The 16762-nt window shown below is 47.5% G+C and overlaps 1 protein-coding gene across 1 annotated transcript in view; it reads left to right on the top strand.

Annotated features, from left to right (window-relative positions):
• Positions 1–448: 448 nt before the first annotated feature.
• Rab31 (RAB31, member RAS oncogene family) overlaps positions 449–16762 on the top strand; it is a 121027-nt gene continuing 104713 nt past the window's right edge. Inside the window, exon 1 of the mRNA NM_133685.2 lies at positions 449–695. Within this exon, the coding sequence (NP_598446.2) occupies positions 657–695 (39 nt within the window). The 5' untranslated portion in view covers positions 449–656. The remainder of the gene's footprint in view (positions 696–16762) is intronic.

Raw genomic sequence — 16762 nt, 5'->3', positions numbered from 1 at the left:
TTTTCCCAGGCCCTGGTGCTCCAGTTTTGGAAGCCAAAACACCTGACTGCTTCTCGAATCATCCTTGAGTCATCCTTTGCTGCATACAGAAAAGAATGCATGCAGAGTAAAGTGAAGTGTTGGGAGGAAGCGATTTGAAGCCTGGGTATTAGAAGGGACAAGTTAACCCTTTCCTCCCCTCATCCCGGTTTCTCGCTGATGTTTCTTGCATCTGGAGGTCAGAGTCACTTTATGGTGGGACTACCCAGAGACTTTGAAGTGCTTCCTTGGGACCACAGCCAACAGCATAAACTGTTCCAATGGCTCTTTATGACGCGACGGGTCGTGTGTCCAGGGCAAGTGGTGCCCGACCGGGCTCAGAGCTGATCACGGAAGGGGATGATTTGCCCACAAGTCAGATGTTGGGTGGTCACTGGAGGCCGAAGCGGACCGGGGCCCGGGCGGAGCCGAAGCCCGGCGGCCAGGCTAGACTAGACGTGACGGGAGGAGCCGGCCGGCAGCACGTGACCGACAGCGGAGGCCGAGGCCCAGAAATAGCCGCCTTGGCGGTTCCGCCCCGCGGCCGGCGAGAGTCCTGGGAGACAGCAGGACGCAGGCTGGGCGCGGTGTGGCCCGGACGATGCTGCTGAGCCCCGGCCGGGCCCGACCCAGAGCACATGATGGCGATACGGGAGCTCAAAGTGTGTCTTCTCGGGGTAAGTCCTGGAGCCATCCTACGGGGGATCCCGGCTTCTGTGCGCCATTGTCTCTGCGCTGCCCGCCTCCCGTGCGCTTCCCCATGTCCCGCGCGCTCCATCCCGCGCCCGGCACCAGCCGCCTCCGCCCGCCACCAGATTCTCCCGAGCGCCCCGGATCGCTGCATCTGCGGCCGGGTATCTGGCAACCTTGGGGCTCGCCAGGCTGCGGGTCGGGCAGGGCGGGGTGGAGGGGTGGGAGGTGGGGGGGATTGTTGAGGACCAGAGGACAGCGGGTCATGCAGCCCCTGGGCCCCTAGGACTCTTGCCTCTGCCACTGGTGGCTCCCTCCCGGAGGAGTGTTTAAGTTAGGTTTTCCTCTGCCTCCTGCGGGGGTAGGTAGGGAGTAGTGATGGCAATTTCTTTATTCTCTCCGAAAACAAACCAACAAACCAATCCTTCCAAGCAAGGGAGGGAGTACCGGGGTTTTGGCCCGACTGCGAAGTATTAAGAGCAAACTCTGTATGAACTGTGTGTTCAGCACACTTTCCGTGCAGTGGATGAAAATGAAGCAGGATGAGAAACACCCGCCCCCAACACCCTTCCTCTTCCAAAACGAGTCTTAGTCCCAAGAAATATAAAAGCAGTCAGAAACAAAGAAAGAAACAACATCCAAACTCCGAGACTGGAGGGCCAGACTGACAAACTCCGGCACACTGCGCTGTCCCTTGAAATCTGCCCCCCCCCAGGGATTCAGTGTTTGGGGGTCATTTCCTTGGGGCTACCCACAACAAATTCCCGAAGTCTTCCCAAATAAGAGCTAATGTTATAAGCCATGTTCTCTGCAGTCTTCTGTAGTCTTTGGCATTATCACTGGGCATACCGCCCTGCCCTTGAAGTTGGCAAATCTGGCACTGCAAGGAAAAGTATTTCCTAAATAAAAGAGTAGGGCCGCATTCATTCTCCTCAAAGAAATGCTAATCAGGATGGTTATGGAGGTGAATACAGGCGATGTTGTGGATTAGGATCTGGTGCACCAGGGACTTGTGGTTTCACCTGGGCCCCGCCGAATCCTTTGATGGAAGTCGGATCCTCACACTGCCCTTGGCACTTCCCCTTAGCTAGTGGTTGGTGGAGAATCCCAGGGCTTCTGGCAAGGGCCTTTTCTTCCCCTTCAGTGTCAAGCAAGGCCTCCCCAGGGGCTTCTCACCCAGGAGGCCGGGCAGGATGCTGCTCTTGGAGTTCTTTCTCCTTAGAACTTTCGGTGTCAGAGTAGCAAGCTTCATATCTGCGGGGCTGTCCAGTAGTCCAGACCTAGGAATCCCACGGGAGAAAGGCCTTTGAAGATTTCAAAGGAATAGCAGGCCCCAAAGAAGAGGAAGTGTTGGTGCGAGGGGCATGTAACAGTTAGCCATGGGGAACGTTGAAACAGGAAACATTTTTGGCTCTAGGAGGTGACTTGCATCTCCTCCTTTGCAGTCCACCTAGGTGCCCAGGCACAGTCTCAATGACATCACCTTTAATTTTTAGTTTCAGTGTCCTATTGGGACAGTGACGAGTGTGGCAAGGACTCAGAACCAGGAGTCAGGAGGTCTGGCCTGTCTTCTGCCCCAGGGTGTGGGAGAGCCAAATGAGTGGTTTAACTGTAGACTGGACATATCATTCATTCCCTTCTCTTCGAAGGCAGAGAACTGGTACTGAATGGTCTCTGATGGTGTGTGTGTGTGTGGTGTGTGTGTGGTGTGTGTGTGTGTGTGTGGTGTGTATGATGTGTATATGTGTGTGTGTGATGTGTATATGTATGTGTGTATGTGTGTGGTGTGTGTGGTGTGTATGTGTGTGTGTGGTGTGTGTGTGTGTGTGGTGTGTGTGTGGTGTGTGTATGATGTGTATATGTGTGTGTGTGATGTGTAAATGTGTGTGTGTATGTGTGTGGGGTGTGTGTATGATGTGTATATGTGTGTGTGTGATGTGTAAATGTGTGTGTGTATGTGTGTGGGGTGTGTGTGATGTGTATGTGTGGTGTGTGTGTATGTGTGTGTGTGTGGTGTGTGTGTGTGTATGGTGTGGTGTATGTGGTGTGTATTTGTGTGGTGTATATGTATGTGTGTGGTGTGTGTATGTGTGTGGTGTTTGTGGTGTGTGTGTGTGTGGTGTGTATGTGTGGTATATGTGTGTGGGTGTGTGAGACCATTTCCTGCTGGTCTGTGATGATGCTAGAGATGCCAAGATGAGATGAGGGAACTAGAGAAACTCTTCTTTTTCTCCCCATCTCCACAAACAAAGCAATCTCCACAGGCTTTCTAGAGGCAATGCAGGTGCCTTATTTTGATTTTGGCCTCTTTATGATGGCCCTATCGATAGGAATTTGAACCTGGGGTGGGGGTGGGGGGGGTGGAGGATGCTGTAACAGAGAAAGAAGAAATTTCTGTAAGTTTTGAAACATTATTCATATCATTCCACATCAGCTGTACTCTGCTTTGAAGGTAGCTTGCTACACATTTTAGTGTTACCAAGGTCAGAAGATATTTTATTTCAAAGAGCAAGTGAGCTCGTCCATCCTGGGCACTAGTCCTTAAGCTCCTGGGCTTCTCTTGGATGGCCTTTTTCTGGGCCAGATGTGACAGGGTGACAGGGTGACAGGGTGCATGCATCTCTAGCTACCTGTCTAAATATGCTGGCTGTATGTCTAAGATGGCCTTTAAACGCGGTTCATGGCCTGGGTTTGGTGTACTGTCTGCATTTGAGAGATCCCCCGGGGCCTGATGATAGAGTCCATGATGAGTCCTATGGTCCTTTTAGGATTTTAAGCAGAAATCCTAGGCCCCTGTTGTCATGGTCAGGTGTGTCTGCTCAGGGTGATGTAGAGCATGTAGCTGACACTCAGCTTCCTGTTTTGTTTTAAAGCGATGCCACACAGCCCCTGAAGCCTCAGTGTGATCTATACCCTGCCAGCTTTCCCCTCAGTTGCCTAGAAGGTGGCAGGGTGTCTTTACTGCATAGCAAGGGCTTACTCCTTGCTGGAGAGGCTTGGTGGCTAGTCTTTGTGCTTGGTCACTTGTTGGAAGACAGGCTTCCTGCTCAAGGCACAGGCTGTTTTTAGGCTGGATCCCTGCTGGTGACTCTTTGCTATAGTCTCAGGCTCCTGCCTTTGGCCTCGAGGCTTTATCTTCTGGCATCAGGGTCATTGAGTCAGGTAAAGTGCGAGCGGGCCAGATGGCACGGTCTCTTTACATGTCCCTAGGAACCTTGCCTAGAACCTTGGTGCTCCTACTGTGTACTTAGTGTGTCTGACTCTGTTTCTTTTTGATAAGTGCTCCATGGTGGGATTAGCATTGGCCTGTGGGATACTCTGGTAGCATAACAATCTTGCAAAGTCAAGCGCTCAAGAACCTTAAGGATTTTTGTTTTCTACCAGTTATACACGTGTGGGTTTTCTCCTTTTATGCCACATGGGGACAATCGCAGCCAGCCTTGTGAATGCTCTCCCCTGGGGGTCAGTGGGGCACACTGTGGAAGCTAGCCCCGGAGAGTTAGCATGCCAGACTGCACCAGGCAGAGGTCCGTGGATACCCAGTAGGTCTCAGCTTTGCCAGTCATGTGCCAGGCCATCCCACCATGGAATCTGAACTAGTATTATGAAACAGGACACTTTAAAAAACAACACCACCCAATGTACATGTTCAAACACACACACACACAAATATTGCAGCAGTTGTCCTAACCTCAAAGGTGGAAAGCTTCCCAGTTAGCATTTTTAGCGCATACCGCCATGTGGCAAGAGCAGGAGACAGAGCGAAGAGGAGGGGGAGGAGTAGCCTATTTATTTTGGGCTAAAAAACTGCTTCCTGATGGGATCCCAAAGAGATTTGTGTTTGTGCTTTGGTTGTCTTGACAACAGTTTAGAGACTTCTGCTACTTCCTCAGCAGCCAAGGGAGTATTAAGAGTGCAGCTGAGGGCTTCCCGGCTTTTTCTTCCTCCACGGCCTTTGTTAGTATGTATCTGGTGTCTCACCAAAAGAGCATGCACACACACCCAGGATTTTCATGAGACATCCAGGCTGTGGGAGTGTAGATGTGTGCAGGGCTTGTGACAGAGTAGGGCTTCATGGTTGCAAGGGGGGCATTAGGACCCACAGTGAACAGGGTTCTACCTCCAAGTACAGCCATCAGAGCCATGTGATGTCAAGTGGATTGCTCTGAGACACACTGAGCTCTCTGATATGGAAAGCACCACCGGATAAGGTTCTGTGATTTGTTGGGAGTTTCCTGGAATAAATGCACATGACCATAAGTTAGAATAAACAACTATTTATCTACATATCTCACTTAAACCCCATTATCTCCCAGAGCATCAGGTGACAATTCCAACCTCACACTATAACTATCTATCAGGCTGTTTGCTGTTTCCATATAACAAAATACTCACGACTGGATACTCTGGGAAACAAAGAAGATCTGGTTTATTGTTCTTGTGTCTGTAAGAGTTCCCCCAAACAGTGGCACTGGCTTTCTGACTGCGTCAACTGTTGGTAGAAAGAATGCAGGGATGAGAAATTGCAAACGGCAGACATTGTGGCATGGCCAGTGGGAGAGAGGTTGTATTGGGGTAGAGTTGCCATTCTTCTTTCCTAGCAAAGCCTTAGAGTAAGGGCTTGCACAGATCCTCTCTGATCAGAGAGAGGGTCCAGATTCCTTTTTTCCAGCCTCTGTTGTATCTCCCTTAACCCCCATGATCTCTCACTGCATCGGGTGACAATTCCAACACCACACCATGGGTACCACTTTGTGTGCACACGGCTATCTGTGCTGCCTGTTGACTGACCGCTCTACCATGGATGGGGCCGGAAGAGCCGGTGCAGCACTTCGCCTCAACAGACACTCAGAACAGGCCCTCCTCAAGCAGCCTATTCTTTATGTGTCCTCTTGTCTAGGGAGATAATCGGCAGTCACGCTCCTACTGGCCTCTCTCCTTATCATTCTGTGCTAGTTCCATTGTGTTGCTGTGATAAAAATACTCCTACCAAAGGCAGTTTGGGGAAGAGAGGGGTTTTGGGGGACAGGTCAATCCGTTATTGTCTTTTTAAACAAATCCAAAATCTCTAATCTGTATGCTCCTGTAAAATGAAAAAAGGAAAGAAAAGAAATGTAAACTCGAGGAGTAAGCACTTCTTATCCCCGAATGGAAGAACCAGGGCATAAGAAGTAGCATATTAAGACTAAAGCATGGGGCCGGGCATGGTGGCGCATGCCTTTAATCCCAGCACTTGGGAGGCAGAGGCAGATGGATTTCTGAGTTTGAGGCCAGCCTGGTCTACATAGTGAGTTCCAGGACAGCCAGGGCTACACAGAGAAACCCTGCCTCGAAAAAAAACAACAACAACAAAAAAACAAAAACAAACAAACAAACAAAAAAGACTAAAGCATGGTATGATGACACATTCCCTTAATCCAATGCTCAGGAGGCAAAGGTAGGTAGATCTCTGTGAATTTGAAGGCAGCCTGGCCTGCTTAGTGAGTTCCAGGACAGCCAAGGCTATGTAGAGATACCTTGTCTCAAAAAACAAAATCAAACAAAAAACGCTAAACCAAAAGACATGTTCTGTAGTTCAGAATCTGGAACTCACTCATGATCTCCTGGGCCCCAAAAGGCGTGGGCAATTTTGCTTCTCCAGGTCTGCCATCTGTGTAATAAATAGCTCCTTTCATAGGCTTAGGTTGGTTGCACATATAACCCTTTGCTGTCCTAGGTCATCTTTCCCTGGCCCTGGCAGCTCCAACATCCTGGGGTCTCCATTGCAACTGAGGCTGTTGCCTTATGTGACGGTTTGTATATGCTTGGCCCAGGGAGTGGCACTATTAGGCGTGGCCTCATTGGAGTAGGTGTGTCACTGTGGGCATGGGCTTAAGACTCTCATCCTAACTGCCTGGAAGTCAGTCTTCCATTTGCAATCTTCAGATGAAGATGTAGAACTCTCAGCTCTGCCTGCACCATGCCTGCTTGGATGCCGCCATATTCCTGCTTTGATGATGCTGGACAGAACCTCTGAACCTGTTAGCCAGCCCCAATTAAATGTTGTCCTTATAAGAGTTGCCTTGGTCATTGGTGTCTGTTCACAGCAGTACAACCCTAACTAAGACACCTTACTTAGGGTTTCTACTGCTGTGGTAGAACACCATGACTAAGAGGGGCATGAGGAGAAAAGGGTTAATGTCATCTTATAACTCCAGGTCATACTCCATCACTGAGGGAAGTCAGGGCCAGAACCTGGAGGCTGGAACTGAAGCAGAGGCCATGGAGGGGTGCTACTTACTGGTTTGCCCTTTAAACCTTTCTCAGCCTGCTTTCTTATACACTCCAGCACCATCTGCCCAGGTTCAATTACTAAACAAGGCAAACCCCCAAAGTTGCCTATAGGCCAATCTTATGGAGACATTTTCTCAATTGAGAGTTCCTCTTCCCAAATGACTCTAGCTTGTATCAAGTTGACAGAAAACTAGCCAGCAGGACTGACCCTTTGTCAACTTGTTACGCAAGCATATCACCATTCAACTAGAACTGTTTCTTTCTTATTTGTCTCCAAGATGGCACATTAAAATGAATATCACAACATTAAACACTAAAACCTTTAAGATTACTAAAGCCTTTAAAAAGTCAAACATGTTAAAAGTTCAGTCTCTTTAAAACATTCAGTCTCAAGTCTTTCTAAAATATTCAGTCTCTTTTAAAAAGTGTTTCAACTGTGGGCTCCTATAAAATAAAAAATAACTTACAAAATTTCCTACAGTATCCAAGAGGGATGAATCATGGCACAGTTATAAGCAAATCAAAATAAAACCAAAGTCCAGCAGTACAAAAAGCTCAGCTCGGAAAGGCTCCATTTCTCCAGCTCCGTCCTGGGTAGCACACACATCTCATGGGCTCAGGCCAGGGCTACTCCAGAGTTACTGCTCGGCAGTCATCTCAGGATGCCGGGGTCTCTGCTGCAGCTCTAGTGTGCATATTATTGTTATTGTTATTTTAATATTTTATGTTTTACTTTTTAAAATTAAATTTATTTATTTATTCACTCTTTAAAAGAAGGTTGATTCATTTTATGTCTGTGAGTACACTGTAGCTGTTTTCAGGCACACAAGAAAAGGGCATTGGATCCCATTAAAGATGGTTGTGAGCCACCATGTGGTGGCTGGAAATTGGACTCAGGACCTCTGGAAGAGCAGTCAGTGCTTTTAACTTTTGAGCCATCTCTCCAGTCTGCTTATTAATTCACTTTACAACCCAATATCAGCCCTTCCTCTCCTCCCCATATCCACTCATGTAAGTCCTTCCCCCATTCCCCTTAGAAGAGGAAGTCCTCCTCTGGCACATCCTCCCCCACTGAGACCAGACAAAGACTGACCATTTAGGGGTGTGGGATCTACAGGCAGGCAGGCAACAGGTTCAGGGACAGCCCCTCCTCCAGTTGTTTGGGAAACCCATGTGAAGGCCAAGTTGCTCATCTGCTACACATGTGCAGGGGGCTTAGGTACAGCTCATGCTCACTCTTTGGTTGGCAATTCAGTCTCTGGAAGCCCCCAAGGGTCCAGGTTAGTTGACTCTGTTGGTCTTCCTGTGATGTCCCTGCCTCTTGCTGTCCCTCCGTCTTTCTCCTAACTCTTCCGTAAGACTCCATCTACTGTTTGGGTATGAGTCTCTGCATCTCTTTCCATTGGCTGCTGGGTGGCACCTCTCATAGGACAGTCATACTAGGTTCCTGTCTGTAGGCATAACAGAGTATCTTTAATAGTGTCTGGGATTGGTTCTTGCCCATGGGATGGGTCTCAATTTGGGGCAGTCATTGCCTGACCATTCCTTCTTTCTCTGTTCTCTCTCTGTCCCTGCACATCTCTGTAGGCAGGAAGCATTTGGGGTCAAAGGCTTTGTGGGTGTCTTGATGTCCTTACCCTTCCACTGGGAGTCCTGCCTGGATACAGGAAGTGGCCACTTCACGACCCCACTGCTAGGAGTCTCAGCTGGAGTCACCCCCAAGCATGTAATTTCAAGGCAAAGGATATGTACATGCTTAGTCACAGTCTGACCTCCACATAGTTACAGCTACAACGATAGGATCAAATACATCATCCGTGTTCAGGTATTACATCATCCATGTTCAGGTATTCCTGACAGTTGTGACAGCTGTTGTAAAGCATCCAAGATCAAGTCAGAGTGATTTAATTGTGGTGGCTCATTAAGACAGTTTTCCTGTAAAAAACAGCTCCGCCCCTTTTGTCCCCATGACACCGGCAAGTGGTTTTATTTGTGTATTTATTTATCTAGAGGCACTGTCTGGAACTCACTCTGAAGACCAAGCTGGCCTTGAACTCAGAGATCTGCGCGCCTCTGCCTCTCTAGTGCTGGAATTAAAACATGCACCACCATGCCCAGTGACATTAGCACTTTTGCAGAATCCAGGCTGTATGTACAAAGTCCCAACATCTGGGTCTGCCCGATCGCTTCCTCATTGCTGCTTTGTGTGTGTGAGATTTAACACAAATGATTCTGCCCAGTCTTAGTATCCTGTTATCATGCGTGATATAATATTAAAACACTTTCCTAGTTACTTCTATGGCATTCATTTAAAAAAAATATTTCTTAGCTTTGGGTGCTAGGCGGTGGTGTGTCTGAAGAAAACAGACACAGAAATTTGGTCACGTGGAGCTGTGTTAGCCAGGATTGTTAGCAGCGCTTCTCACCCTTCCTAATGCTGTGACCCTTTGCTACAGTTCCTCATGTTGTAGTGACTCCCAGCCATAAAACGATTTTTTTTTTTTTTAAAGACAGGGAACTGATTTATTTATTTATTATATGTAAGTACACTGTAGCTGTCCTCAGACACTCCAGAAGAGGGAGTCAGATCTCGTTACGGATGGTTGTGAGCCACCATGTGGTTGCTGGGATTTGAACTCTGGACCTTCAGAAGAGCAGTCGGGTGCTCTTACCCACTGAGCCATCTCTCCAGCCCCATAAAACGATTTTTGTTGCTATTTCACAACTGTAATTTTCCACGGTCATGAATTGTCAAGATCCAAGTTTTCCCGGTGGCCCGCGGAGGGGTCGCGACCCACAGGTTGAGAACCACCGCGCTAGGGGACCAGCCCCAGTAGAATGAATGTACGCCCGAAGAAGATCTATTGGATTGGTTTGACAAGACATGGTCTGAATAGTCCAACCGTGAGGGTGAGTCCTCTCCAGTCTCACTCTGGAGAGGGTGAGAATTCGGTAGTTGTTCAGTCCATAGGACTGGGTGCCCCAGTAGTCCTGTCCTGAGCCTGGCGGGATTCCCGGAGAGATGCTTCTCTTCAGTCCATGTTGGAAATCTAAAGAACCTCTTTGTGATGTCAGTGAAGGAGTCAGCAGTGGAAACAACTCGGTGAAGGTGGAGGGAGCAAAGAAGGAAAAACCTTCCCTGGGCTGCTACCAGAACGCCCCGCCTAGCCTCACGGGCACAGGGACCATCCTACATCAGTTATAGGCGAAGAAGATGTTTCCCCACAGACACGCCTAATTAAGGCTTTCTTTCGAGGAGATTCTACCTTGTGTCTGGTTGACAGGGCTAGTCATCACCGTAGAAGCATGCATCTTCTTGGGAAAGAGGGAAAGACAAATTACAAGCGCAGTAACGCTCACCTAAAATGCTTAGGGTCAAAGTAGTCCTTACTCTGGTGCTTTTCAGATTTCGGAATATTTACGTAGCCCCTCTCCCACCTGGCCTTTTGTCTCCTCATTTCTTCGTGTGTGTGTGTGTGTGTGTGTGTGTGTGTGTGTGTGTGTGTGTGTGTGTGTGTGTATGTGTGTGTGTATGTGTGTGGTGTTATGTGTGTCCAAGTGTGGAAGTGCCTGTGTCACTGAGGGAGCATGGGGGGCCAAAAACCAACTTTCTTTTTTATCTTTTTTTAATGTATGTATAAATGTATGCATGTATGTATTTATGTGAGTGCACTGTAGCTGTACAGTTGGTTGGGAGCCTTCATTTGGTTGTTGGGAATTGAATTTTAGGACCTCTGCTCACTTCAGTCAACTCTGCTCACTCAGTCCCTGCTTGTTCCAGCTCTCTAAGATATATTTTATTATATGTAAGTAAACTGTACCTGACTTCTGAGGCATCAGAAGAAGGTGTCAGAAGAGGGCGTCAGATTTCATGATGGGTGGTTGTGAGCCACCATGTGGTTGTTGGGATTTGAACTCAGGACCTTCAGAAGAGCAGTCAGTGCTCTTACCTGCTGAGCCATCTCGCCAGCCCCAGAAGGCAGCTTTCAGGAGTCGGTTCTTTGATTCTCCCATGCATTCCAGGGACTGAATTTAGATTGGCAGGCTTGAATAGCAAGCACACTCATTGCTGAACCCCTGTGGGAGTTTGAACAAAAACGGCCCCCCCTAGACCCATAGGACATGGCACTGTTTGGAGGTTAACAAGGTTAATCACTCTTGTTAGAGTGGGTGTGGCTTTGTTTAAGGAAAGTTTGTCACTGTGGGTAGGCTTTGAGGTTTCATATGCTCAAGCCAGGACAGTATTTCACTTTCTTCCTGTTGCCTGTGGATTCAGATGTAGAACTCTTGGTCTTGGCTCCTTCTCCAGCATCATGTCTGAATGGAAGAATTGTATCCCGTGATTTTACCTGATATATTTATTTCTGTGCCCATGGTTGCTAAGAGCCTGCTGGTCTTCTCTGATGGCTTTGGTGTGATTTTTTTTTTTAAGATTTATTTACTTCATTTTATGTGTACAAGTATTTTGCCTGCATGCACAGATATATTCACCACATGCATCCTTGTTTGTTTGTTTTGTTTGTTTTTTGAGACAGGGTTTCTCTGTGTAGCCCTGGCTGTCCTGGAACTCACTGTGTAGACCAGGCTGGGCTTGAACTCAGAAATCCGCCTGCCTCTGCCTCCCAAGTACTGGGATTAAAGGCATGTGCCACCACTGCCCGGCCACCACATGCATCCTTGATGGCAATGGATCCTCTAGAAATGGAGTGACAGACAAGTGCCATGTGGGTTCTGGGAACTGAACCTGGGTCCTCTGAAGGAGCAGCCAGTGCTGTTAACCACTGAGCCATCTCTCCAGACCAGATGTAACTGTTTTTTTCTATTTGACCTATAGAATTATAGTTTCTCCTCTCTCCTACCAGTTCCCCCCGGGAGGTGGGTGTGAGACTCGGGTTATCAAAAAAAAAAAAAAAAAAAAAAACCAAAACAAAACAAAACAAAACAAAAAAACAAAAACAAAACAAAACAAAAACAAAAACCAAAACCAAAAAAACAAAAAACTGAGGCCTGCAGAATGGCGGTCTGAAAACAAACAAGTGTGTCACTTACACTTCCGTTGCCGTGACGAATCCTTGAAAGGTACAACTTGAGGGAAGATTTATTTTGGCAAACTGCTTCTGAGCCTGTAGGGAGGTGGAGCATCCTGGCAGAAAGGGCGTGATGTAAGTGAGCCAAGCTGTTTCTTCAGAGTGTCCACAAAGTACAGAGAGACAGTATACAGAGGGAGGTGTGCGTTCAGAGCCTCCAAAGACCTCCCACTGAGGAACTGTGCACCATGGAGCAATTGTTTAGTTTGTAGTGGAGATGACAGGCAATGGGATAACACTAAGAGGTGAGTTTGGGTCAGAGGGCCTCGGAGTTTGAGTTTCTGCCTCTGTATGGTGAGATGACAGGTTTGGCATCAACAAGACTGTTGGGCTGGGCGGTGGTGGCACACGCCTTTAATCCCAGCACTTGGGAGGCAAGAGGTAGGCGGATTTCTGAGTTCAAGGCCAGCCTGGTCTACAAAGTGAGTTCCAGGACAGCCAGGGCTACACAGAGAAACCCTGTCTAGAAAAAAAAACAAAAAAAACAAACCCAACCCCCCCCACACACACCCCAAAAAAAGAAAAGAAAAGAAAAGAAAAGAAAACAAAACAAGACAACTTGGCTTTCCGTGCCGACAGCAGAAAGTTTATCTGTGCCGGTCTTGCTAAGGCACTATTCCATTGGATGGACCAGTCTCAAAATGGGGTCTAGGAAAGATATAAGTCCATGGATATGATGATGTCAGGCATAGGCAGGTTTGTGTGCAAAGCTCTTTCCTGTTTCCTGGGTGCTTTTTCTTCCCCTTCCTCCCTCTCCTTCAGTGGCAGATTGAACCCAGAGCCTTTTTACAAGAGTTCTACCACTGAGCGACGCCAACCCAACATGCCGACTTCTGGGCCGTCATCTTTTAATGGTATCTCTCTGTTGCACCGATCAGGCCCGTTCAGATCGGCATATGAAGAGGGAGGCAGAGTTAGTCTGGAAATCTTCCCTTCCCACCTCCCGTGCCCCACACGCCAGCACAGATCAAATGACGGTTCTGGCAGGTGCCACAGGTATTGACTCTGTGTGTGTGAAACATTCCAGAGATGACAGAAGGCACCGTGAGCTCTGTCTCACAGAACCGACAGCCCAGGAGACAGACTGCCAAGTAGGACTCCTGCAGAGAAAGGAGTCGAGGAAAGACCGTGGAGGGTGGCCTTAAGCTGGGTGCAGGGTGTGGTCTTAGGAGCCAGTTGGAGGTTTGCATCCAGATTCTGAAGTGTGTGTGTGTGTGTGTGTGTGTGTGTGTGTGTGTATGTGTGTGTATGTGTGTGGATAGGACGGTTGAGCATTTCCTTGGAATCAGGTCAGAGAACTGTTGAAAGCTTTTATACCGCTTGGTGACACAGTTGGACTCACCCTTTATGAGGGTTGTCCCAGGGATCTCGTGTGGGGCGACCCACCAAAGTATTGCCAAGAGTCTAAGGGGCGACAGTGACTCCTGACTCCTGAGCGCGGTAACCAGGCGATATCCCACTGCAGCCGAGTGTTGAAATAGAAGACAGCAAGTGACTTGGACAGACTACTGAGTATGGGCAAATGAAATCTTGACCCGGGCACATAATGTCACCTTAGAACGTAGCCACACAGGAACAATATCACTCATTGTGTGGGGAACTGATATTAAGGAATATGATGGGAGCCCAGTCTGCCACATTGCTCTGCATCAGGTGGTCTTAGAGTGAGTGTGAACTCTTAGCATCTGTACCCATCTTCATTTTCACAACCAACAAGTTCATGAGGGTCAGATAAGTCCCACTCTGACTCGGGGCTGGACCATGGTTTAGCAAACGCATGTGCTCTCTTGACTTGGGGCTGTGGACAGTGCAAGGTGTGCTCGGTGCACAGGTAGAGTATGGAAGGGTGTTCTGAGGACAACTCAGAATCTATCAGGTCAGGGAGCTGTGGAAGATTTTCATACTGAGCAGCGACGCAGTCAAACTCATCTTTCACGGAGGTCGTTGTGGTCAGGGCCCATCTGAGAAGGCTGGGAACCATCCTGTGGAAGTGGACCCTGGTTGTGCCATGTCACTACCCTTCCCAGTATGATCTACGAAGACAACGGTGAAGACCGTAGATGTGCGCGTTGGTCTGCGTGGACTCTTGAGCAGGGTCTCACCAACGTCTACCCCGTAACCTCCCGACCCAGGCAGCTTCCGTGGCAGCCTCGCCGCCAAGCATGCTACATGGAACTGGCTGTGTCCTTTGTCAAAGACGAGATAGCAAAATAAAGCAAAGAGCGCATGAGGCTTCATCCGCAAAAAGCAATTAAATGAGGTATGAAAAATTTAAAGGCCTCCCAGAGCAATTCATTTTTATAAAGAGCTATTAATAAATATGACATCAATTTTTAAAAGTCCTCTTAAGAGACTAATTGGGTTATTTTTACACCTCCACCTCATAGCCTACTCTTAATAAGAGGACTTAAGGCATAATAACATACATAAAAACTAATGTTAATTTTAGTGTCTTCATAACCAAAAATGTAAATATTTTAACAATAGAGCTGGCATGCCATATAACGCACCAATTCCCACATGTGACTGCTGTCGGCGTGAGGCACACATGTGACTTACTTTGAGGCTTTTGCTTTTGCCTCACTCAGCATAGTTCTTGTGGCACCTAAGATGCTCAAATCCTCACTCATGGTTATATACATAGTGTTATGCATATAACCTACGATATATGCTATGTATATAATCATGATTACATATATATATCTATACATCTGCATACTGTCTTAGGGTTTACTGCTGTGTTCAGACACCATGACCAAGGCAACTCTTTTAAGAACAGCATTTAGTTGGAACTGACCTACAGGTTCAGAGGTTCAGTCCATTATCATCAAGGCATGAGCATGGCAGCATCCAGGCAGGCATGGTGCAGGAGGAGCAGAGAGTTCTAGATCATCATCTGAAGGCTGATAGGAGAATACTGGCTACCAGGCAGCTAGGACTAGGGTCTTAAAGCCCACACTCACAGTAACACACCTACTCCAATAAGGCCATACTTTCTAATAATGCTGTTCCCTGGGTCAAGCATATTCAAACCACCACACAGACACATACATAATTCTATACAAACACACTTATATATGATTATATACTACGCATACTAACTTTGAACTCATGGGCAATCATGAGATTTCATGAAACACATGGACACACAGAGAGTAAATTGTGTACTAACTTTGTCTAAGATTTCCTCCTTAACAAGAATATCTATGGATGGGTGAATCAGATCTGGCGATACAGGCCTATAGTCCCAGTGGCCTAAGCAGGAAGATAACAAATTCAAGGTCTGATGGAACCACATAGAATGTTTAGAGCCAGCCTGAGCAACTTAAAAGAGACCCTGTCTCAAAATGAAGAGTAATGGGGGCTGGAAAGATGGCTCAGCGGTTAAGAGCATTGACTACTTTTCTAGAGGTCCTGAGTTCAACTCCAAGCAATCACATGGTGGCTCACAACCATCTGTAATTGGATCTGTGCCCTCTTGTGGTATGTCTGAAGACAGCTACAGTGTACTCATACACATAAAATATATAAATAAATCTTTAAAATAAAATAATTTGTTAGAAAAAATTCTAACAAAACAAAACAAAAAAAAAAAAAAAAAAAAAAAAACCTAAGAGTAACACAGGAAACCTGGGGATGCAGCTCAGTTAGAGCACGTGCCTATGTATGTGAGACCCTGGGGTCAATCTCTAGTAGTGCCCTCCCCCATCGTCACTGGGTGAAAAGAAAACCAGCAGTTATAGGCTGGCAACCACGGTAATAGTCTGTCACGGTTCTCACATGAGTCTTGGCAGTCCTGGCTTTGAAGGAACCACACACAGCCTTGGGTTGAAGCCAGACATTGTTCCTGTCTTTCCCACTCATAGAAACACTGGAGAATGTAATTAAGAAGGATGTCGGTATATAATCTCAATGGGCTTGTAATTGTTGCAGGCTAGAGAAAAAAGAATTAGTGTCCCCACAGTCATCGGTAGCACTAATGTCTGAGCGGTCGCTCCATTCTGTGCTTAGAGGAACAATCTGGGGCCCTGTGGGCTGGGTGCTCTCAGATGGCCCGTTCTGACTTACAAGTTCAGAGCACACAATTTATCTATCTATCATCTATCTATCTATCTATCTATCTATCTATCTATCTATCTATCTATCCATCTATCCATTCATTCATTTATTTGTCACTTACATTCCTGGTGCCCAGGTTGGACTAGTGAATCAGGAATCTTTTTTCTTATAACATTTTTCTCCCTGGGTCCTGAGGGTTGTGTGTTGTATGGATGCTTCCACAAAACATTTTCTGAGAACTCAGGGTGGGCGAGTGCTAAAAGGCTTCTGTGTCCTGCCTCCCAGATCCTAGGATGACAGTCCCCCTTCCCATTCACCACGGTCATTACAGCCAGTCTAGAAGCAAAGTAGGAAAGTTAGACTCACATCCCTGAGTGGATAAACAGCCAAAGATTGGTGGTCTGCGGTCACCTCTTTAAAAAAGAAGCTGAGGAGGAGGGTGGTCCCATGGGAAGACCAGTAGTCTCAACTGACCTGGACCCCCGAGATCGCTCAGACACTGAGCCACCAACCAGGCAGCATACACCAGCTGATGAGAGGCCCCTGACACATATGTACAGCAAAAGACTGCCTGGTCTGGCCTCAGTGAGAGAAGATGCACCTAACCCTTGAGAGACTTGAGACCCCAGGGGTGG

This window comes from Mus musculus, chromosome 17 (genome assembly GCF_000001635.26).
Source record: "Mus musculus strain C57BL/6J chromosome 17, GRCm38.p6 C57BL/6J".
Lineage (NCBI taxonomy): Eukaryota > Metazoa > Chordata > Mammalia > Rodentia > Muridae > Mus > Mus musculus.
The sequence above is the reverse complement of the archived record's forward strand: the minus strand, read 5'-3'. Positions and strand labels throughout refer to the sequence as shown.